Source organism: Phytophthora cinnamomi (genome assembly GCF_018691715.1).
Source record: "Phytophthora cinnamomi strain GKB4 chromosome Unknown Contig33, whole genome shotgun sequence".
NCBI classification, from domain to species: Eukaryota; Oomycota; class Peronosporomycetes; order Peronosporales; family Peronosporaceae; genus Phytophthora; species Phytophthora cinnamomi.
Window position 1 is genome coordinate 1,420,932 of NW_027150966.1, and position 21,053 is coordinate 1,441,984.

The 21,053-nt window shown below is 51.4% G+C and overlaps 7 protein-coding genes across 7 annotated transcripts; 2 read left to right on the top strand and 5 right to left on the bottom strand.

Moving 5' to 3' along the window:
- Window positions 1-1,621: 1,621 nt before the first annotated feature.
- Window positions 1,622-2,406, bottom strand: IUM83_04527 (Amino Acid/Auxin Permease (AAAP) Family; the record flags this gene model as incomplete). Its single annotated transcript, XM_067928613.1, has 2 exons — window positions 1,622-2,193; window positions 2,256-2,406. The coding sequence occupies 2 exons, from the start codon at window positions 2,404-2,406 to the stop codon at window positions 1,622-1,624; spliced, it is 723 nt and encodes a 240-aa protein (XP_067792679.1).
- Window positions 2,407-2,797: 391 nt separating this feature from the next.
- IUM83_04528 (uncharacterized protein) lies at window positions 2,798-3,471 on the bottom strand (the record flags this gene model as incomplete). Its single annotated transcript, XM_067928614.1, has 6 exons — window positions 2,798-2,812; window positions 2,879-2,896; window positions 3,018-3,037; window positions 3,108-3,138; window positions 3,205-3,282; window positions 3,397-3,471. The coding sequence occupies 6 exons, from the start codon at window positions 3,469-3,471 to the stop codon at window positions 2,798-2,800; spliced, it is 237 nt and encodes a 78-aa protein (XP_067792693.1).
- A 426-nt stretch (window positions 3,472-3,897) lies between these two features.
- IUM83_04529 (uncharacterized protein) lies at window positions 3,898-5,349 on the top strand (the record flags this gene model as incomplete). Its single annotated transcript, XM_067928615.1, has 3 exons — window positions 3,898-3,994; window positions 4,105-4,130; window positions 4,201-5,349. The coding sequence occupies 3 exons, from the start codon at window positions 3,898-3,900 to the stop codon at window positions 5,347-5,349; spliced, it is 1,272 nt and encodes a 423-aa protein (XP_067792779.1).
- Window positions 5,350-13,301: 7,952 nt separating this feature from the next.
- Window positions 13,302-14,012, bottom strand: IUM83_04530 (Catalase/peroxidase HPI; the record flags this gene model as incomplete). The annotated part of the gene is made up of 3 exons (XM_067928616.1): window positions 13,302-13,467; window positions 13,588-13,916; window positions 13,989-14,012. 3 exons carry the CDS (start codon window positions 14,010-14,012, stop codon window positions 13,302-13,304), a joined length of 519 nt encoding a protein of 172 aa, XP_067792804.1.
- A 656-nt stretch (window positions 14,013-14,668) lies between these two features.
- Window positions 14,669-15,160, bottom strand: IUM83_04531 (Erythroid differentiation-related factor 1; the record flags this gene model as incomplete). Its single annotated transcript, XM_067928617.1, has 1 exon — window positions 14,669-15,160. One exon carries the CDS (start codon window positions 15,158-15,160, stop codon window positions 14,669-14,671), a length of 492 nt encoding a protein of 163 aa, XP_067792596.1.
- Window positions 15,161-16,112: 952 nt separating this feature from the next.
- On the bottom strand, window positions 16,113-17,345 carry IUM83_04532 (uncharacterized protein; the record flags this gene model as incomplete). The annotated part of the gene is made up of 1 exon (XM_067928618.1): window positions 16,113-17,345. The coding sequence occupies one exon, from the start codon at window positions 17,343-17,345 to the stop codon at window positions 16,113-16,115; it is 1,233 nt and encodes a 410-aa protein (XP_067792595.1).
- Window positions 17,346-19,191: 1,846 nt separating this feature from the next.
- IUM83_04533 (uncharacterized protein) lies at window positions 19,192-20,711 on the top strand (the record flags this gene model as incomplete). The annotated part of the gene is made up of 2 exons (XM_067928619.1): window positions 19,192-20,638; window positions 20,704-20,711. The coding sequence occupies 2 exons, from the start codon at window positions 19,192-19,194 to the stop codon at window positions 20,709-20,711; spliced, it is 1,455 nt and encodes a 484-aa protein (XP_067792704.1).
- Between the last annotated feature and the right edge of the window lie 342 nt (window positions 20,712-21,053).

Here is a 21,053-nt window from a genome sequence, read left to right on the forward strand (position 1 = left end):
CTACACGGCAGAACGCCCTCACACCTATCGCCAGGATGATGCTGCTGGTAGTAGCCTTGTGGATGTTACCGGTCTTATGAAGGATAGAGCGGACATGCTAGCAATTGATCAGGTTGCGCTACATGCGCGACGTATTTAGGAAGACCTCCGCAACGGGTTTTACGGTGCGAATAATGAGCATGTTCTGCGTGGGTTGTCAGAGACTCAAGTGCTTCGGCGTGTTTATCAAGCAAGAAGCAGGCACTTCAGTGGAGATGTACATGGAGCGATTGAAATTCCACCGCTTTCATTGGAGTTGAACGAAGCTGTCTCGTTCTTTCAGTTTCATTATATCACGATGACCCGCGAGAATCTCAGCAAACCTACACGACTGATCGGCTGGGCGCACCCTTCGCTTATCAACCTCCTACGCTATAATGGAACTACGATTTTGGTTGACGGTACATTTCGCTGTGTATCGTCAGGGTACAAGCCGTGCGCAGTTTTCATGGTACACGACAGCGCTTCAGGACTTTTTGTACCTGTTTACTACGTTTTTGAGTACTTCGCGTAGTGGCGATTCGTTTTGGGACATGGTGCATTTTGGAGCTGAAGGTTCAGATCAGCAACTAGAGATTGCCGAAGTCGTGTGCAACTTTGAGAGCGCCTTAATTGAAGCCGTTCAGACGCAATTTCCCAATGTAATTGTGCTGGTGTGTCTATTTCACCTTTAAGCAGGCGCTCAGACGCGCTATGAAGAGGTTTCTGATTCCTGAGGAGGAGTGCTGGATTGCTATGACGCGTGGCGTCGTCGACATGCTCACTGTCGTTGAGCTAGTTTGATAGAGCAAGCTATCAAGTAGGTGAAGCGTCAAATTCGCTAGCATTGCGGTGAGGCGGGGATATCCTATTCGAAAGCTAAGTGGTGAGGGTTCTGGGGGTATTTTCAGCGAACGTGGCTGGGGTATTACGGCGTGATTGTCTGGAATGTTGCCAGCCTAAACAACGAGCTCATTGCACGGACGAATAATCGTCTTGAGAGGTTTAATAGGGTGCTCAATAGTCAGTTTCCTGAGCCTCGCCCTAGTATGGCGAGATTTGTGGGTGTTATTAAGACACTATCTGCACAGTATGTACAGCGTCTCGCTGACGTTCCTCGTGGGCGCGCCCGCCGCCTACCGCGCGAACGAATTGAGCTACCTGTGCCGGTTGAGATACTAAATGACATTGCTGATGACTCTGAGGATGCGGAGCCTGCAACAGTCGAGCTACCAACTGACAGCGCTTCCGAGCCTGATGAGGAACCTGGCGGGCTGAATGAGGAGGTGCTATAGGAAGCAGGTATACCTAATCGAGGAGATTAATACACTTTTGTTTATCTGGACGAGCTGCCTGATCACAGCCTGATCACTGATAGAGTAAGTTTGTCTGATCCTATAACTGATCTGTACCATATATGACCCCAACTGGAGGTTACCATTCGTTTGAGATCGCTGTAGCATGCAGCACTTAAACATGTTTGCCTTCTGCACAAAGGCCATTCTGACTGTAAATTTCAATCTACTATACTGCTACTTGTTGCCTTCATTGTTCTTTTAAATTAACATTCACAAACTCCCACGCGATCGAGCAACCTGGGTAACTAGCTGTCATCAAACGGAAGACTCAGCAGCAGTGACATCACGTCTGCTGTATGCACCGACGACGCCAGAATATTCACTACCTCGTAGCTACAGTGCCACTCGAACTCTAAGTGCGCAGACCCGACGATCGCAAAATACTCAATACAAAAAATCGTGATTTCATCCTTGCGCTCTTCCGCACACTCGGACAGCCATAAACTCAAGCACTGCTGCCCTTCCTCTGAGAGCACCATAGTCGACGATGAATTCGCCACCAGGAACGGTGTAGTACCAAACAGCTTCCCTCCTGCATCCAGAAGCAGACTGGTCTTCGTGTTGCGATCATCAAGGGACTCAGATGTTGACGTAGCAGCCACGAACAGAGCAGTTCTGTCGACGGAGTTAATACAATTCAGCAACTCCACGAGCGCGTCTGTCTCCTCCGCTACCCTGACCCGGGGTACGCCTCCTTCACTCCAGCGACGACAAAATCCCAGCAATTTCTGCAGCTCGTCAGGGGAGGAGCAACGCGCTGCGCAATGGGGACACGAATCGCCCGAAGCTGTCCGCAATACCAGCACCCGAGGTTGTTCTGCCAGGACGTGGTCACATCAGACTTACGCTTAAGAAGTGTGCGATGCAGTACCGTCTCACCTGCATCATTGTGGTAGTCAACTTTGCCGTAGCCTTCATCCAGGAGGAACGTAAGAGTAGGCACTGCATCTACGTCGATGGCTGTCATGACCACGGAACCCGTGAAGTCTTCACCGTGGCCTGTCGGTACGAGCCGGTGGTGGTTTAGCATAAGCCGAAGCATTACCGTGTCGATTCGTATGGGTGATAACCTGTAGCAATGAGATGCCGTCGTTGTCGGAAATGTCGAGGTTTGCACCGTGTTATAGTAGTAGGTCTGTTATCTGGAAGCTCTGCAACTGCTGTAGCGCAGTGACGACTTACCATCCTGTAAATCGTAACATAAAGCTTCGTCACTCGTCTGAATAGCATTGCAGGAGTCTCACCTCATCTTGAGCATCGATATTCGCCCCATTCACGATGAGTAGACTGGTTATTTCGCACGCGTCGTCAGCGGTAGCAACGTGTAGTTCTGACTTCCCACTGCAACATCGTTTGTTCACGTCCGCGCCACAGCGTATGAAGAGCTGAATTCGATCCATAGCCCGTCGGTTTCTCTCCGCTTACTCGTCTCGACACTGTAGCACAAACCGAAACACTTAACCAAAAGAGAACCGCAAAACGCATGAAACCCATTCGCGTACGTCCATGATGAGGTTCCGCTGAATTGCCACACGGTCGCAAAATAAGCAACGTCCGACCCGCAGGTTGTGGTGGGTGATCATTAGCATGGTCGGGGTCATGCTGGTGCCATCTTCTGTGTGCCCGTCTTCCGGCACATACTCCACGATCTCGCCGTTGCCCTGTCACGTAGGCCCAATGGTGTCGAGATAAAAAAAAACACATCTCAGCAGCAGAACGTTGGCGTCTGACCGGTCGACGATCTGCCTTCGTTGTTAACCTTCTGCGAAACATCCACACAGTTAGTTAGGTTCGGGTAGAAATCTCAGCAGATAATTCATTCACGGACCTGGTCGAGGCTCAGGACACTCTGGTGCTGCGTACGCAGTCGCTTCATGTTGGCTACGTCGTCGCCTCGTTGCTGGGTCTGTAAGCAGACAACGTTTTCGTTACGACCTGCTATTCTCATACTCCCTCACACCAGCGGCGCGAGACACATGACGAAAGTGCAGCGTCTCATGTTCAGACGCTACGCTCGTACCGAGCACAGTTCCGGGTTGCACAGGGTAGGCTTGCGGCAAACCGCCTCCTGCACCGCCAAGAGCAGTCGTACCAATTATCGGGGCAGCTCACTGCTAGAGCCTAATACATGTCAGCACTGCCAGACCTCTCGAGCTTGAGCGGCTTCCTTTTCCCGGATCTCTTTGTATAGTTGTATAGTTGACCCTAAAAGATCGTCACCAACAGGGGTGGTCGGGATTTCATTCCACTTCCTTTCTCGCGATCCCCAGAAGCATGCTCTTAACTACAGAACTTGGAGCAATTCCTCGCAAACTAGAGCTGTACTCGAAATGCATCCATGTACCAATCTTCCGGTACATGAAGCCCCCGTCCCGTGATTGGTCCAATTAGACGATCCAACCAAATCTCTTCTAGGTCCCACTTCAAGCTCTGTCGCACGGCACCCAGCAAGGATCCCACAGCATTTAACAAGTTCCCCTGGCCTCTCCAGAAGCCTCCGCAGCCCCCCTCTCCGCGCCTCATGAGCGAGCAAGTAGCGCTCGGCTACGCGGCGGCCGTGGTGGCCGTCTTCTTCTTCGGAACTTGCTACGTGCCGGCCAAGACCTACGCGACCTACGGTGCGTCAAGCCGCAGGCTGAATCGCAGTTTTTCTCAGCTCGATCTTATTCTGGGACGAAAAGCTAATTTTAGACGGTGGTGTGGCGCACACTATCTGAACTTTTGACAGATGGCATCATTTTCCAGTGGTTCATGGTACAGATAAAGATACTAAACTGTAGCCATGCTACATGTATCATAACCTCTAACTACCTGTGCGTTGCAGTGCTCGGGCATCTTGATGGTGGGCATCGCCTGGGGCCTGCTCAGCAACAACTGGTCGCAGTTCTCCCAGTCGGGTATGTTCACGTTCCCCGAGGGGCTCCTGGGCGGTGCGCTGTTCGCCATCGCCAACCTGCTGATCCCCACGGTGGTCAACACGCTCGGCCTGGGCGTGGGCTTCATGCTCTGGAACGCCACCAACATCACGCTGGGCTACTGCGTCTCGAGACTGGGGCTGTTCGGCGTGTCGCCGACGATTCCGAGCATGCCCTGGACCAGCTTGCTGGGCATCGGCTTCATGCTGGCGTCCATCGCTGTCTACGGCACCATCAAGCCGACGCTGAAGGCCGCGAAGACCAGCAGAAGAGCCAGAAAGACCAAGGCGAACCGTACTGGTGACGGTGGAGCAGAGGACGCTAAGGTGCACTGGGACACAGTGGGCAGCAACAACAGCTTGACCAGCTCTCTGGGAGAGAGTTCGCCGTTGTTGCCGCAGTTCGCAGCGGACGCAGAGCTGGCGAACGTAGCACTGGTGCGTCGAGAATCGCTGCAGGAATCGCTAGTGCACCCGGAGCTGCCGAATTTTGGGCCCTACATGATGCCCAACGAACTGGGCGAACATGTGGAGCTATCTGATGCGGGCGCGGAGAAGACACGAAAGGCTTTCGGTATGGCGATTGCACTCCTGGTAGGTGCATTCCTCAGCTGCTGCCTCGTGCCGTTTGTCAACTGGAAGGACAGGTGCCACCCGTCCGACCCTGCGCTCAGTAGCCCGATCGTGGAGACGTGCAACCCGCTCAACTTTGTCTTCTCACAGTGTCTGGGCGTCTACCTGACTAGCACGATCGTGTTTCTGCTATATTCACTCTTCCATCGGTTCGTGCTCAAGCGCTCGATGCCTCGAAGTGTCATGCGACCGGCCTATATCTGCGGCGTGCTGTGGGGCATTGGGCTGTGTGGCCAACTCTACGCCATCGGCCAGCTTGGCTTTGACCAGATCTTCCCAATTTGTTCTATCGGCCCAGCCATGGTGTCGATGCTGTGGTCGGCCGGATACTTCAAGGAGATCCAAGGACAGAAGAATTTCTACACGTTGGTGCTCGGCACAGTGCTCGTTCTGATCGGCACGGGTCTGCGTGTTATCTCTATGTGAGCCTACTAAAAGACGGTTAAGATGCTTAACCGCCTGGAACTCGGGTGCGGTCAAATGAAGCTGACTCATGGATTTTCTCCCCCAAAACAAATGGCGTTGATCGTTTTTTCGTCTGCATATCAGTACTGTGCGCAAGCTCCAGTCGTTACGAAAGCGTCAAAACGTCAAAGAGGTACGACGACGATACTTGCATTTATTTTTGAGTACTGTGCTGTTCCTCATGTCAGTTCTTGGGCTATTTCCTGACTTTGACGAGGCGAGTGGCATACGGTGGCCAACACACCGACACTTGCGAGGATCAGCGTAGATGACAGCTAGCTATTCGAGCAGTAAGAGCAGATCGAGTGAAAAGCACTCGTGGGCGCTGTCGCTAGGTCGCAGATCCGTCGGTCGAGTTCACAGCCCCTTCAGCCTTCATACTCGCGTGGCGCATGTCTTAGCTGAGGACCGTCAAGATGCCTTCGACCCAAGTGCCAGAGCTGTCATGGCATGGTATCACGTGCTCTTACTGTGTCTTTTGATGGAGCTGTTCTTGCTGCCGTACTTTCTCGCTTTTCAGTCGGAAGCCATGGAAATGATCTCCAGTCTTTTCGTGCTGGTGGTTGCGTGCGAAGGCGTGTTCGCGGTTGACTTGTACGTCCAAGCACATACAGGCTATTACTCAAATGGCAACCTCATTCGAGACAAGAAACGTACTATTCGAACGTATGTGCACTCAGTCCAATTTGTACTCGACATCATTGCAATTCTACCTACCGAAGCCCTGGTGGTTGGATACCCAAGTATCGTACCGAAGCTATTACTCCTGAAGTTGCTTCGGTGTTCCCGACTCCCGTACTTTGTATCGAGCTTGGACGAGTTTTACGCCAGATACTTTGTTGGACTCAAATTGTTGAAGGTTCTGGCGTCTACAGTCTACCTCGCGCATGTTCTAGCTTGTGTTCGCTTCAGGTTAAGCGGCAGTGAACCGGAGAGCTCGGCGGACAGTCATTCGCATTACTTGGCTTCGTTGTTCTGGAGCGTCGGCATCATGACGGGCCTTTTTGAAGGGGAGCTTCCCCACCATAGCTCCGAGCTCATGTTCACAATTGTAGTTGCGCTCTGTGGGTTTTCGATGTTCACAACTCTGTGCGCAACAATCTTCGTGATTTCCAAGTGTGAGAGCGGTCAGATGGAAGCTATGGAGGCGCGCATCAATCAGCTCGTCCATATCCTCTCCTTCCACCGAGTTCCAGAAAGTCAGCAAGCGCAGGCCATAGAGTATCTGAAAGTACGTTCCGCTACGCCTTATTCCTCTTCCCATTGTATCGCAAACTCATCAAACCTTCTGAATCTTCGCAGCGTTATTACACTGACACCGAGGCAAATGATAGAGAAACCGCCAAGCTCTTGTGCCCGTCCATCGCAAGAGATATCCAGGTAGAACTCCTCAAGCCTACAATTGCCCAGATCGCCATCTTTGATGGCTGTAGTGACCCGTTCATCGTGGCCATGGCAAGCCAACTGGAAATGATCGCATTACCCGCACGGACAACACTTTTCTCAACAGGGGACTTCGGCGACGCCATGTACGTCGTCCACTCTGGGGTGCTTGCTATTGTTGTCAAGGCAATGACGGTGCGGGAAATACGGAAGGGCTCGTGGTTTGGCGAGCTTTCCGTGTTTTCATCAATGCCGCGCACCGCCACTGTCATAACAATGACGTACGTGATCCTGTACAAATTGTCGCGGTTTCACTGCGAACGAGTGCTAGAAGGGTACCCAGCGTGTGCGAAGCGAGTTATCAGCCACGTTCAAGAAGTGTTGAACCAGCTGAACAGAATTGAGAGTCAACCTGGTAGCAACACGCCAACTTTCTCTCGCTCAGACGCACTAAGGAGCTCGTCTAGTACACGGGTATCCGTCGCAGCGGGGGTTGTAGCAGCGACTCTGGTTAAAGTGCTATCGAGAAGAGGGAGGGGTGCCAAGACATCTTCTCGCAGAAGTATTTTGCCATTGCTCGCGAGTAAAGCAGTGGTTAGCCCCGTACCACAGGAAACGTTAGATCCAAACGCTGCTCGTGATCCTAGTGACCAAATGGCGATCAATTCTACGAAAGCAGTGCGACTAATTATCGAACGATCTGCCACAACCGAGAACTCATTTCTCTCATCGAATGCAGGCAGTGGCCAGACAGTGGTAAACCCATACGATCGCCATCAATACCCACGAACAACAGTGCGCCAGGGCCTCGGCGTTTGGCGGCTGCTATTATTCCGAAAGTGCATTGACCAGCACTCAATCGCGCGCAAGTGGTGGCTCCTGCTGCTTTTATCCAATCTGTGCTACTGCTGGATCATGATCCCGGTTCAAGTGGCTTTCCCTCTGTGGCAGCAACCGTCATGGGTAATTCAGGCATTTGACACCCTCTCAAATGTTGGCCTGCTGGTTGATTTGGGGCTCAATTTCAGCTTATCGTTTATGATCGACTCGGAAAAAATTATGGATCCTGAACGGAGCGCCCATCGATACATTCGCCACAGTTTCGCGTTCGATCTGCTCTGCGCACTGCCCTTAGAGTACGTGGACATGACAAAATACAGAGTGCTGCGGACTCCTCGCTTGCTTCGCATATTTCACTTGAGGAGGCACTTGAAGGAAATCGCGCATTTTACCCCGTTCAACGGGAGACGGCAGCTCATGCTGCTCGGGGCGCTTTTGTTCATGTTGTTTCACATCGTAACATGCATTCACTTTGGGATATCGTACCTCGAAGGTTTCAACCCCAACGAAGAAGAAGCGTGGATATCGCCCATCAACGTTTGTTTGCGAAGGTTGAACGCGACTCACCTGGAAAATTGCTATGGAAAAGTGTTCGCCGAAGACACCAACCTGGACGCACTCTATGGTATTACCGCTCTCGAGTATTCACGATCACTATATTACGCTGTGGGAGTGCTTGCGTCTCCGGGAAAAAGTGTGGAGCCGACAACCGACGTTCAACTAGTTGCTGCTTTGGTTCTCATGCTAAGTGGCTTTCTCATCACAGCAGTAGTGGTGGACAACGTGCAGAAGCGCTTTACCGCCTCCGCCTTCGAACAAAAGGAGTTTTTCGCAATAAGCACTCGGATTCAACTCTTCTTACGCCGTCAGAACGCACCGATAGCAATTCACCACCGCGTCAAATCGTTTTTGGATTACTGGTGGTCTTCCCACCGTGGAGCTGTGATCGAAGAGCTACTCGCTGATCTTCCACGACCAATTCGGTTGGATTTACTACGAAGTATTTGTTTGCCCGTGTTGCAAACGTTAGCTCTATTACACGGTGTGCGTCCTGTACTCGACAAGGTCGAAGAAGTTATGGTGGAAAATGCTAAATTCATTTTGTATGGTCAAGGTGAGATCGTGTACCGTCATGGGGATTCGGTAATTGGCATGTTCTTCCTATTGGAAGGAGAGGTGTGCGTGGTGGAGAAGGGGGAAACATCACGTGAAGTGCCTAGAGGGGGATTTTTTGGAACAGCTGCACTCGCTGACCACGAACGATCAGAGGGCTATACCGAGCATGTAAGTGCAAATAGTGGGTGCGTTTTACTTTTGGTGTCTCTGGAGCAAATTCAAGCTATGGAGACTATTTTTCCTGAGCTTAGCGAAGAAGCTCTTGCGCTCGAGCAGCGACTACTAGGGGTTAAACTGTCAAGCATGAAACTACAAAAGCAAAAGGGGTTGAATTTGACCAGGAAACCTACGTCACGTATTTTACACAATTCACTGTCGGAGTTGCAAGAAGCGTTTACTTCCGTACATGATCCAAACTCGTGGTTTGTTCTGGCGTGGGAGGCATGGGTGTTTGCAGCGATGACGCTGCAATGGGCTCTCGTAATGTTCCAGGCATGCTATTCGTTAGGAGATGGGTACCGCACCGCTGATGCGGTGATGATCTTTCTGGAGATTTCATTAATTCTCGACATGCAAATCCGGTCAAGAATGGGTTACTACGAGTTTGGGAACAAAGTGATGGTCTACCCACGCATCAAGCGTAAATACTTCCGGTCAATCACGTTCGGATTGGATGTTATAGCGCTGCTTCCTTTTTACATCGTGAACTGGTGTCTGCCTGCCAGCAAGCGCTGGGGGCTTTTGAATTCTAACAAGCTGTTGAGGCTGTTCAAAGTTCCCGGACAATTCCATGCACTGGAGACAAGATACGTGAAACACACGACGGAGCTACGTTTGCTCAAGTTACTCTACTACACTTTCATGCTTTCTCATTTTCTTGGGTGCATCTGGTTCAACTTTGCATCGAAGGAGGCGGCGCCCAACTTTTTAAGCGTGGGTGATACCAAGGACACTGCTTTCGGCGAAAATCTGTGGCTACCTCCAGAGCGCTTGGAACAAGGAGCACATATTCTTCAGTACATGGCTTCTCTGTACTGGTCATTCGGACTAATGTCGGCTTCGAGTGAACCCGAATTTCCTAAAACTACAGCGGAGTGCATTTTCAGCGCGATCACGATGACCTCGGGGTTTTTCCTGTTTGCCTATGTGATTGGTAATTTCGCTGATATTATCGAGCTCAAGAGTTCCGAGACCAGAGAGTTCGATGCCAAGATGCGTGCTATTCACCAAATGCTGGTTCATTTTAAGATACCCGACGAGCTCCGACAGCGCGTGACGACGTTTCTATTGTTCAAACGCTACCACACTATCACGCAAGAGGACTTACTCGTGCACTGCCTACCACCATCCTTACTCACTGATATCCGCCTCGTACATCTCAACCCCATGATCGAGAAAGTGGAGTTCCTTCGAGGCATGGAAGGATCAATTACGCGGATGCTCGTCTCTCAGTTCACGCAAATCTTGATCTCGCGCGGCGAATTCGTTTGCAAGTTTGGAGAGAGAGGAAATGATATGTTTTTCATCTTCACCGGCGTTGTCGACATTCTTGTGCCCTCGAGAATAGCAAACCGTCACTGCAGTACATTCAAGTCGGTAGTTCGAGACCTGGTTGTCAAGAAGGGGAGTGGACCAACTCCATCAAGACAAACAAGGTCTCCAAAGATTCTTGGGATGGTTGCGAGTAGTGAGCAACCACAAAAAGGGCCGGAACAATTCCAAAAGGTTAACGAGCTTTCGGCGGGCTGCTACTTCGGCGAAAATGGGCTTTTCACGAATGGGGAACGCAACGCATCTGTACAAGCCCAAACGTCTTGTATCTTGTACAGATTGTCTCGTGAGTCCATGGAGCTCGTGTTTTCCAGGTATCCTAAATGGAAACAAAAAGTGCTACGCATTGCTAATATCCGTCGCGAGCAGGAGCGATTAGTACAACTCTCGCGTGAAGAACAAAGGCGTGGTCTGGCAACAATCACTGGATTGATGCTATCTCGCGCGGACATCATGAATGAAAGAGCTGAGCGCTTAAAAGAGGAGCTGAACCACGCTCGTCTAAATCGTAGCAACAGTGCACGCTTTAGCGAAATTAATGTGGTTGTTGTGAGCTGGCTTAAGCGACAAATTCTCCATCCCCTTACGAATATTTCGGATGACTTGGTCAATGGCGTCCCAGTACAAAGCAAGTTCCACCTCCGTTGGCTTCGTTTTATGGTATTTTGTACTATGTTCACTGCAATCATAGTGCCGTATCAGCTGTCCATGGATAAAATGAACCGATCAACAGTTATTCCTACCATCGTGAAATCGTTGGATCTACTTTGTGCAGTTGCATTTGTTTTGGATGTATGGTTCAACTGGCACCTGCAAGAGTCCCCGACAGCTTTAGAGCTTTATGAACAGAAACTTCGAAGTGTCTACAAGAAGCAGCGACTGATGTTCGATATTACCGCTGTAATCCCCGCGTACGGTTTACTTTTCGTGTTTAATATCCAACCGTGGCTGAAGTTATTGCGCTGCGTCAAAATTTTCAACGTTATGGGCTACCTGGACGAGCTAAATCGGCGCAACGTAGCGAACGAGCTAACCCGGTTCTGTCGCGTTTGGGTGCTCTACTTGTTGGTGATCCACTGGGCAGCTTGTGCGTATCTCGCAGTAGCCACGGAAGCGGGGTTTGCCACTAAATGGGACTCGTGGCTTCCCACCCAAGAACTTGAGATCTCAAATCCGCTGGATCCGTCGCCATCTCAACTTGCTCGGCGATTTCTACGTGGCCTCTTTTTCGCAACGACCGCATTTGTTAAAAAGGCACGCAACCTGGCACCCGAGGCCGCGTCATTGTACGCGTTCCAGATCACAATGTCGTTCACAGGATTGATCACCATGTCATTTGTGATCGGTGAGCTCGCCAGTCTTTTCATCTCATATATCGGTCTCGAGGTGGGATTTCGCAAGAACCACATCGCTGTTGAGCTCTTTCTGGCGCGTTTACGCGTCAGTGATCGTCTTAAATCCAGAACATACGCGTTCATGACGTTTCTGTGGTCTTCACACGCTGGTGTGAACTATGATGAACTTCTGGAAGATCTTCCACGTCCTATTCGTGCGGCTTGTGTACTACATGCGTCGAAAGGACCGCTCGATTGGTTCGTCATGAAAGTTTTCCGCCCGGTTTGCTGGCAGGGAGATCCCAGCATTGCAGCGTTCACACTCTCGCTCGTTGAAAAATTGCGATTCGAGGGCTACCCGCGTAACGAGAATGTCATCACGGAAGGCAGCATCGCGTGCGCCATGTACTTCGTCACGAAAGGATTTTTAAACATGGAAAGCAAGTCCCTACTGGACCACCCAGTTGGGCTTCGAAACGGCAGCTACTTCGGAGAGCGCGGGCTGTTGAATTGTACTATCAGCATGTATACCGTGCGCACTGTTCGAGCCTGCGACTTGTTTTCCCTGAGCTCGGAGGCTTTCGTTCAGGTGATGCAGCAACACTCCTTTACCAGGTTGGCACTTCATTTGTGCGACTGCGCCTACAAGCACCTCCAGTCAATGAATCTTGCCGCGTGCTCGAGAAGCGACATGGAGGAGCACTGGGGCGAAGCACTATTGTTCGCCGTCGACGAAACCCGAAAGCAGCAGCAGCAGCAGCCATTGCGCACTGCTAGCGGTGAGATGTCTGCGGAGAAGGTTAGCGAACAAGCTCCCACTACAGAAGCTACGATGAGACTAACGCCCGAATTCACTCCCTCTCCGTCGCCACTCATCGCCGATTCTGCGCTTTCGGTTAGCAAGAGAAGCGAGCGCCAAAGCACTTCGGAGCAAGATTTGAATATGGATGTGTCGACTAGTGAGAAGGAGGTGCCGGCGCATCTGAGCAAGATGTTCAAAGTTATGGATAGCGCTGAAAGCTGTTTTGAAGCGTTTGCGCCTCTGCTGCATATTACGCTAGCAACTGATCCATTAAACTGGGCCACAACTTTCGCATGTACGACTTCCCAATCTACAGACCAGCTTCTGACACCGAACGAAATTTAGGGGAAAGTATTAGAAAACCTAGAATGAACTTTTCAACACACCATTACCACTAAGCCATGCTAAAGCACGGATAAGCTCTGGATTTTATCATGAAGTAAGTTATGGTTCTAAGCTACACAGCCTCTCTGTTTCTGCCGGTTCCTCTTGTGTTGGCGTGAAAGGGCGGGCGATCCCGACGTTTACGTTGGAGGCCTTCCCGAAGGTGGTGGCTGTGGTCGCGAACATCACCGCTGACCCCAAAAGAGCCGCCTACCTTGCTCAGCAAGCGCAAAAAAGAGTAAGTTTGGCTCACATTGCGCCGGGCCACGGCGCCTACCACTATGAACAGAACCTCGTACGAGTGATAAGAGTGCCATCACGCTGACAAATGAAAGAAAGGCAGACAATCAGTCGATCATAGAAACTTCCCTTTAATTATGCTACCGCACTTGCACTGCGGGTGTGCAGGGTCAACTGTGTTTATCGACTAGGATACCTTACACGCGCCGCAGCTCTGCTTAGTAGCTGCTCGCGTTGAAGTGATCGGCTGTCATGTCCTTGAGTCACGCCGAAGAGAACACATGCTTGAAGATGCACTCCACCGAAGCGAACAGCTGCACCGCCTCCTTCAGCTGAGGCGCCGCCAACAGCGCCAGGTCCGTGTCCATCATGTACACGTCCTTGCCCTCCGCCATGTGCTCCTTCTCCGACGGGTACCTCGGTCCACGTCTCGTTCACGAGCACCTGAAATTCAGCGTGAGCGAGGCGTTGCTGTACGAGCCGCTATAGTCCAGCGCCTGCTACTACGCCACGCTGCGCGGACGGCCAGCCAGAGCCACCGCCTCGTACGGAGACACACCCGGGATCTTGATGTTGTCGCGCACGGAGATCAGTGTCCTGTTATAGTACTCGCGCGGGGCCAGGATCTCCGTGCCGTTCCCGTTGTTGGCGTCCGTGCGGCCGCCCATGAAGTCGATGGCCACGTTGCCGGCGTCGTCAAGAACCACCTGGTCCGCCAGCTCGATTCGGTCGGCGTCGGGTACGACTCCTTCACGGGCTCCAGCGCGGAGATAATCTTGTCTACACCGGCGTTCACCGGCCAATTCTTCTGCGGCAAGAAGCGGCGTGGCGTTGCTGGGACCTGGCAAGAAAGCCTGGATAGCTGGGTCCTGAGACGCCTGCTAATACCACGCAATTCTGGTGTTACTGGGACTTGGCAAAAAAGCATGAATAGCTGAGCCCGGAGATACCTGCTTGCACCTACGGGTGTACAGGAGATCATGTGTGACCGAACAACGCAGCCTCGGTTAGGGAGTATGGAGTCGAAGGATTGTACCAACCGATAATGACATTGATCTATCTGTAGTGCGTTTGTTTTATTAATACATGTATTATATTTTTAATACATGATGCCGTGCGGATATCTACTGCCTGGCCCCCTTCATATTATGCACTACAAGCAACATCCAGATTTTTTGCCACGCGAATGTCGCCCCTAAAAGACTCAGGCAATACGCACTGGATAATATACTATCCCCCAATGTATAAAATCGGGCAGGTTCGTCCCGATACATTATTCTTTTGTCATCTTATAAGTGATTCAGGGATCTGTGTTTATATAGGGACTAGTACGCGCACTTGTATCGCCCCAACTACTCTGGATAAAATCCAGAGAACTTAATGGTTAGAGATCGACTCATAAACGACAGTGGGGGGGGGGGGGGGGGGGGGGGTCCCACATTGCAAATTTTTAGTAGGCTACTCAAGATTGGCGACTCAATAAATCCAGCGAAATCATGAGTTGTGTTTCCACCAGCATATTTTGAGAAGGCGCGGCCTTTCGTCCGTTCCAAAGAGCTGCTTGACGATGGAAGAGCTGGCTAGCGGAACGCTAGTAGTTCTGCATAGGTTTCTGTCTCGAGGCTACGCATCATCTAGCGGCGGCGAGGACAGTGACGACACTGATGAAGCAGTGCAGTACTTGCTCGACAGAGTCATCACCGCCTAAGATGTTCTTCAAAGCATTGAATACGGCTATATCCATGTCGGCATTGCGAGCGTCCGTCTTGTCAGCAGCCTTGATGGCTTTCTTTTGCTCACGTGACAGTTCAAACCAACAAGGCTGGCCGGTTGATCCGACCACACGGTTGTTGTTAAATGCGACTATGAACTTGTACGCAACAGGCAAGTTGTTCTTCTTGTCGATGACTGCTTTCTCACTGCGAGACGTGGTGCCACCACACAGCGTCTTGAATTGCTCGAATACTCGCGTGTTAAGAAGGGCCGTCGACTCCCCCTTCACTGCTGGGGTATCCAGCTCAACTCGCCATGCCTCGATGAGCTTCAGGATCTCCGTTGTAGTCCAGTTAGGCCCTCGAGCACGAGATTCGCCCTGCTGCTTCTGCTGCTTCTCCTTCGCCATGAGACCTTCTCCCCCGCCCCCTACTCAAGATTTTTTGCAGTACAGTCAAACCTGTTTATATGAGGCCCCGTTGGTGGCCATCTACAACAATGACTCATATAAAATGGACTCAGTTAAAAAATTATGTGGTGCACGTAAAGAAATCGCGCATAATTCGCTGCCGCTTTGCCTTCACCGTAGTCTCCCGAACCAAAGCGGTCACGGTCTGTAAAGCTCTTCGTTCTCTATCAGTCTGCTCTCCGCATTGAAGCAGAAATGCAGACAGCTCCATGCAGTGTCTCAGAGCGATGGCAGGTTGAATTGTGGTTTCTGGTCCTCCTCCTCCTCCTCCTGCTCGTCCTGCGAAACTGCATCACTTCCTGCTGCTTCGTCCACTATCACATCTGGCTCGTGCGCAGGCACGTCCTCGTCCACTGCCAGATACTCACTAGCGCTCACAGCGCCCTCCCACTTCGATAAAATCGCTGTCAAATCCACTCAGCGAGCATGGGGTTGTTCATGCCAGGATTCTGCTTGAGCTTTAGGTGCACTTGGAGCTTTTGTTCTAGCGTCAGACAGGTGCGAGGAGACATTGCGAGGGAAGGGGCTTGCGTTGGGCGTTGGGCGTTGAGCAGTGGGGGCTTTGAAGAGTGTGTGGTCGTGAACAGTGTGAATCAAATAAACAGGTTAGACCTAATTTGGTCCTCCAAAATGTGACTCATATACCTTGTATACATATAAACAGCGGTTATACAAAAACAACGTAAAATACTTGGTAGCAACAAAGCTTGCATCAAATAAATTGCAAGGCTCAAATAGGGAGGATCATATAAACAGGTTTGACTGTAGCAGAAATCCTACTGCAAAAATCCGCACCTTCTGACGGGTTATTGAGTAGGAAAGTAATGAATCAGGTTAGGTTCTCAAAAACGCCTACTCAAGAGTTACCGGTGGGAACCCCCGCAGTAGACACTCATATGTATTCCCAGTCTGCGATGTCCGCTATGTCAGACTGCGAGGCACTCGAAAACTCGGACATTTCCGCCGTGTCCGAACGAGAGGAGATCGAGCACGCTTTGTACGCGCGGTAACCCGCAGCTTGGTCCCTTGCAGCCTTCTTCGCGTCGCCGAAAGAGGCTCTGGTGATACACGTCGTGCAGAAGGCGAGTTTCCGCCGAAACAGCTTCCCACCGGGGGCGATGAAGCTAATGCGCCAATGGATCTTGCACGAGAAGCACACGGAGCCATAGCACATCTTGCAGGTACTCTTGCCGATCCTGCCGCGGATCCCCGAGCTAGTGTTCTTGTTGCACACTACGCAGTTTTTTTTTCGTTCTTGTTGCCGACCCAAAGAGCGCTGCTGCAGCAGCATCCATGACATCTTTTTCATCTGTCCGCAGTACACGAGATTGTTGGTCGACAGCAACGTATCCGTAGCAGCTCGCACCGCGATAAACCGCCGGATATCTCCACCAGGAACCATGGTACTGACTCCGAAGACGTCAATGACATTAGGACTAATCTGGCGGTAAAATCCGCAGTACGACATCTTGGCGCGGATGACATTCGGCCGCGGCGTGGTCTGCGGAAACTCAATCGAGTGCTTCAAGTGGTATCCGACCCGGTCACCGTTGGCGAAGTGGAGAATCCCGGTCGCCTCGATGTACACGAAGTCTCGGGTCTTGATGAGGTTCGTGGACTCGAACGGGTTGTCGAGGGCGAGCCACTTGACGATAACCGAACGGAACGGCTCCTGCTTGGTCGGTTCAACAATGGGGCACAGAATTGCGGCAGTGTGAATGTCATGCACGTACGAAGCTCGGATGCGCATGATATCCAGCGTCGGGTTCACGCACCCAAACATGAGGTCGTCCAAGCGACCGAGAACCGTTCCGACGCGTAGCAGCACTGGCATGTCCGACTTGGTCGGCACGGTGGTGCCTTGTGCGTTGGCTGGATTCCACGGCTCCATGTCCTGGTCGCTGGCCTGGCGACAGCGATCTTCATACACGTGGAGGTCGTTCTTGGACTTGAGGCGCTTCCAGCGCTGTTCGTCCACCCGGCGACTGTCTCCGGCGACAAAATCCTCGTATTGTTGGAAGTACCCCTCCACGAAGTCGTTCACTAGGCCGTTGAGCTCGTGCTTGATCTCCCGGGTCAGGTACAGGTCCGGGTAGGGATTCTGGCCGATCCACTCCTTCCGCATCGCTGAGTTCGTGTCTTGCCCTGTCTTGGTGGGCCTCTCAGTAGGAAATTGGCAAGTGTGCTCCATGATCGCGAGGGCTTGGAACGGCGACTAACCAGATGCCATAATGGTAAGGAACGGCATTAGCACGCTTAGGGTCTTATCCCGAGAGGATTATGGTGGAATTTCTGGGGTGGAGCTCGCCAGATGAGTCTAAAGACGAGGCTACAAGACACGTTTATGCTTGGGCAGGATGTGTTGTCGGGTAGTCACCACTCAAGCGTGGTTCAACGGCTAAAGGCACGGCGGGGTCGACTACGAGTAGTGAACTGCACTCGTTTTAGTGGTACCGTCAAGTTCGACGACACTACGTCGATATCGGTGCTTATGAGTCAACGAGGCCATCCTGTTCGACATGAACTAGCCACTGTCGCCTCGCATTCTCCAGTGTTTGCAACCTCGCTACTACGCTTTCGATGGAAAACCAGCAGATGTAGCAGATCATCATCGACAGCCGAGGAATTTCCATAATCCAGTAGAAAAGTACAGAATCGTGCCCGACGAGATTAGGTGTATCCAAACTGGAGTAGTTTCCAGGTAAGTGCGCATGCTGCCATTATGCGCACTTAAGGCCGTGTTCGACGAATCTACCATTTTGCAAAATCGTGATTTTCCCGGCTGCGCTCGGGAGGATAAGTAACCTCAAGCCGAGGAAAGTATCATTTCGGCCAAAGTTGCTGCGAGGGCGGCGGTGAGCCACGTAGCGGGGTGGTCGTGTTCGAACCAAAACCACATTATACGGAGCTTCTATTTAGGGTCTCGTGCTTTCGTGACTAATAAGTCTTCACTAGTTTTTTCGGCCCTTGAGGGTGTTGCTGTAGCCACAGGAATAACTGTTGGAGCTTCCGCTGCAGCGGGTGTGAAGGCGCCGCTGTACGTGATATAAAATTTCGTGTCTACCGCAAGCTTTGGCACGCCGACTAACACTTACTCCTTGTGTCTTGCATAAGTTAGAGCGTCTCCACCGCGAGGCAGCAAATCTAGCAGCAAATGTGAAATATAACCATCGAATGCTACACACAGCGGAGAGAGGTACTAGTCTGTTGCCTTCGCGACCAAGAAGAGTCGATCACCGAAACCTCGAAGCAGGCAGCTCCGTCACTTCGTGTTTCTGCCTCAGAAGCGCACGATCCCGTGGTCATCTCACCACATGGAATCCAGAGGCCCGCCTCAACGTGCTGCTCGTTCAGCAGCAACCTGACGACCGACAGTGCATCAAACGCGCTCCAGATCCGCCACTTACAGTGTCTTGGTGACCTACAAGGGTCGGGGAACCATCAAAATCGGTGGCACTAAAAGAATTGTACAAGTATTGTATTTCGGCGCACTCCCTCGCATGTACGCGCACTTAAAGTTATGAATGAAGTGATGCCTCGAGCGAAGTTGTTTCGCCAAAACCGTTATCTTTATTCATCCGTTTTGCTTTTCAGGTCGGAGCATGCGCCTCCTTTGTATTATTATTCATTCGGTTGAACAGCTTCAGTCACGCAGAGTAGATGCCATGCAGGACCCACGCACCTGTTCCAGGAGATCGAACAGGTCCCAAGGCGGCGAATTTGCCACCTTAGGGGGTACGGTGCTGAACCTGGACTCGACTGCAGCAGATGCACTGCCAGATCGACGCCTTGAACCATCGATCGAGAGCGAATTCGACGTGAGGAAGTTCCTTCTTGACCAGAAAACGTCGCAACCCTTTCACAAAAGTTCACTCTTCCGCGCATCCAGTTTTGCGAACCAGGTGGCGTCAATGGATCTACCACGTACCCAAACGAGTCACTCAAAGCCAAAGCAACGATTGTTGCCTCGGATGGAGCTGGGTACGTCCAAATCTGCTGGAGTACTACCTTCGACTAGAGGCAAATTGAATCGGGTGTCGAGAAATCAGCAGTCGGACGAAGAAGACAACGGGCTCTCGCACTTCTACTCGATCGAGAAAATGGCTGCGAGCTGTTTCCATGCCACGCAGAACAAGAACAAGACGTGGGTGTTTCTCCCAGGCTCCGAGGAGAGATCGAAAAGGAGCAAAGGGTCGAGCTCCACCAACCAGAACAGCATCACGGGCGTCGAGCGACCATCCCGCCGCGTGGATGTGCTCGACTTGGATCAATGCTTTGACACGGCGATTCAATTTGCGAACAAGAAGAAGCACTGGGAAATCGTGTGCGAGAAAAAACTCTCCATGCTTGACCAGGATTTCATGGCCATCCACGCTCGAATTGTGCAACAGTACGGGTCGACTGTAGCGCACGACGACCGTAAATTGCTGACAAGACTGGTGTTCGAGCAGAAATGGGCTGACGTGGTTATGGGCGAGCTCGAATCCATGCTCACAGTGTCATTTGTTGAGCAAGGGCTGATTCTTCGCAAGGCCCGCATTCTGTTCGCCAAGGCATTTTATCGCTTGGAAAATCTCTTCAGGCAGCAGTGGCAGGAACTCAAGGAGGGGAAGGATGAGCTGGAGCTACTTCGTGAGGAGGTACGGCAAACCAATAAACTACACAAAGAAGATGCAAACACCATGAAGGAGCACTATGAAGAAGAGATTGAAAAGTTAAAGATCCGTTTTGAGGACGAGAAAAACGAGATGGAGCGTCGAGTGACCGACTCGAAGGAACAGTTAGCGAAGATGGGGGACACGATGAAGGCGCTTAATGCGGTCTTCCGCCAGATGCGTGAGGACACAGAGAAGGTCAAGGCGGTCGAGCTTCGCGAGAGTTACGTCAGGCTCGAGCACAAACACGAACAGTGCCGCGAGGAAATGGAGCAGTTGCGCCCGCTTGTCCATGAAAAGCAACAGCTTCAAGGCAAAATCGACGAGCTTATCAAAGACCAGGATGGATTTAAAAGCGAAATCGCAAATTTGAATGACTTGATCAAAACAAGGGACAGCATGATCGCTTCACTCATGGAGGAGCAAAGTAATTTAATTGCAGCCCAAGAATTGAAAGCGGCTCGAGAGGAAGAATTACGTAGACGAGCAGAAGAAGATAATGAGGACGAGGAAGAAATCCGAGAGCCGAACAGTGCAGGCAATGACAGACGACGAGGGTCCGTTTCGTCGACTGCTGTATGTGTTCGCTGTAAGGAAGAACTGCGTGCGATGTCTGCAAATGGTGGACTGGTCAAAGGAGACAAGGAATTAGCCACTAGCGAGTCCGGTAAAACCAACGAGACGGATGGATTCAAGCTTCCGACCAAGAAGAGGCGCATCCAGTGCCTGTACTTCAGAGTTATGCTGCCGAACCTGGGTGGTCGTCGGCCCCAGCGCGATATCTCATGGACGTTCAGCTGCATAAGGTCCATTATGTTCGCCAAGCAGATCGATGATTCTATGTGTAAGCGCACCGCCGGCTTATTCCCTCTGCGAATACGCATGCCGGAATTTGTGTACGCCTGGTTTTCGCCTTGGAGGCCCTTGAAAGACGAGAAAAAAATCGCCGAAGATACCTCGTTGGACGAAGACACCGTCGGCGATGATGTCGACCCAAATTCTATTAACTCGTCGGAGCAGCGTCGGATGCAAGCGGATGAGGACCGTTGGTGCCTGTACTACGGAGTGAGATCCCTCGTACAACAAGGCTATTTGGAGGCCAAACTGTTTTTGTCACTTCTTGACGAGAAATTTGGTGAAGATGAACAAGTGTTTATGCTGCATTGCTATCGGGTTCT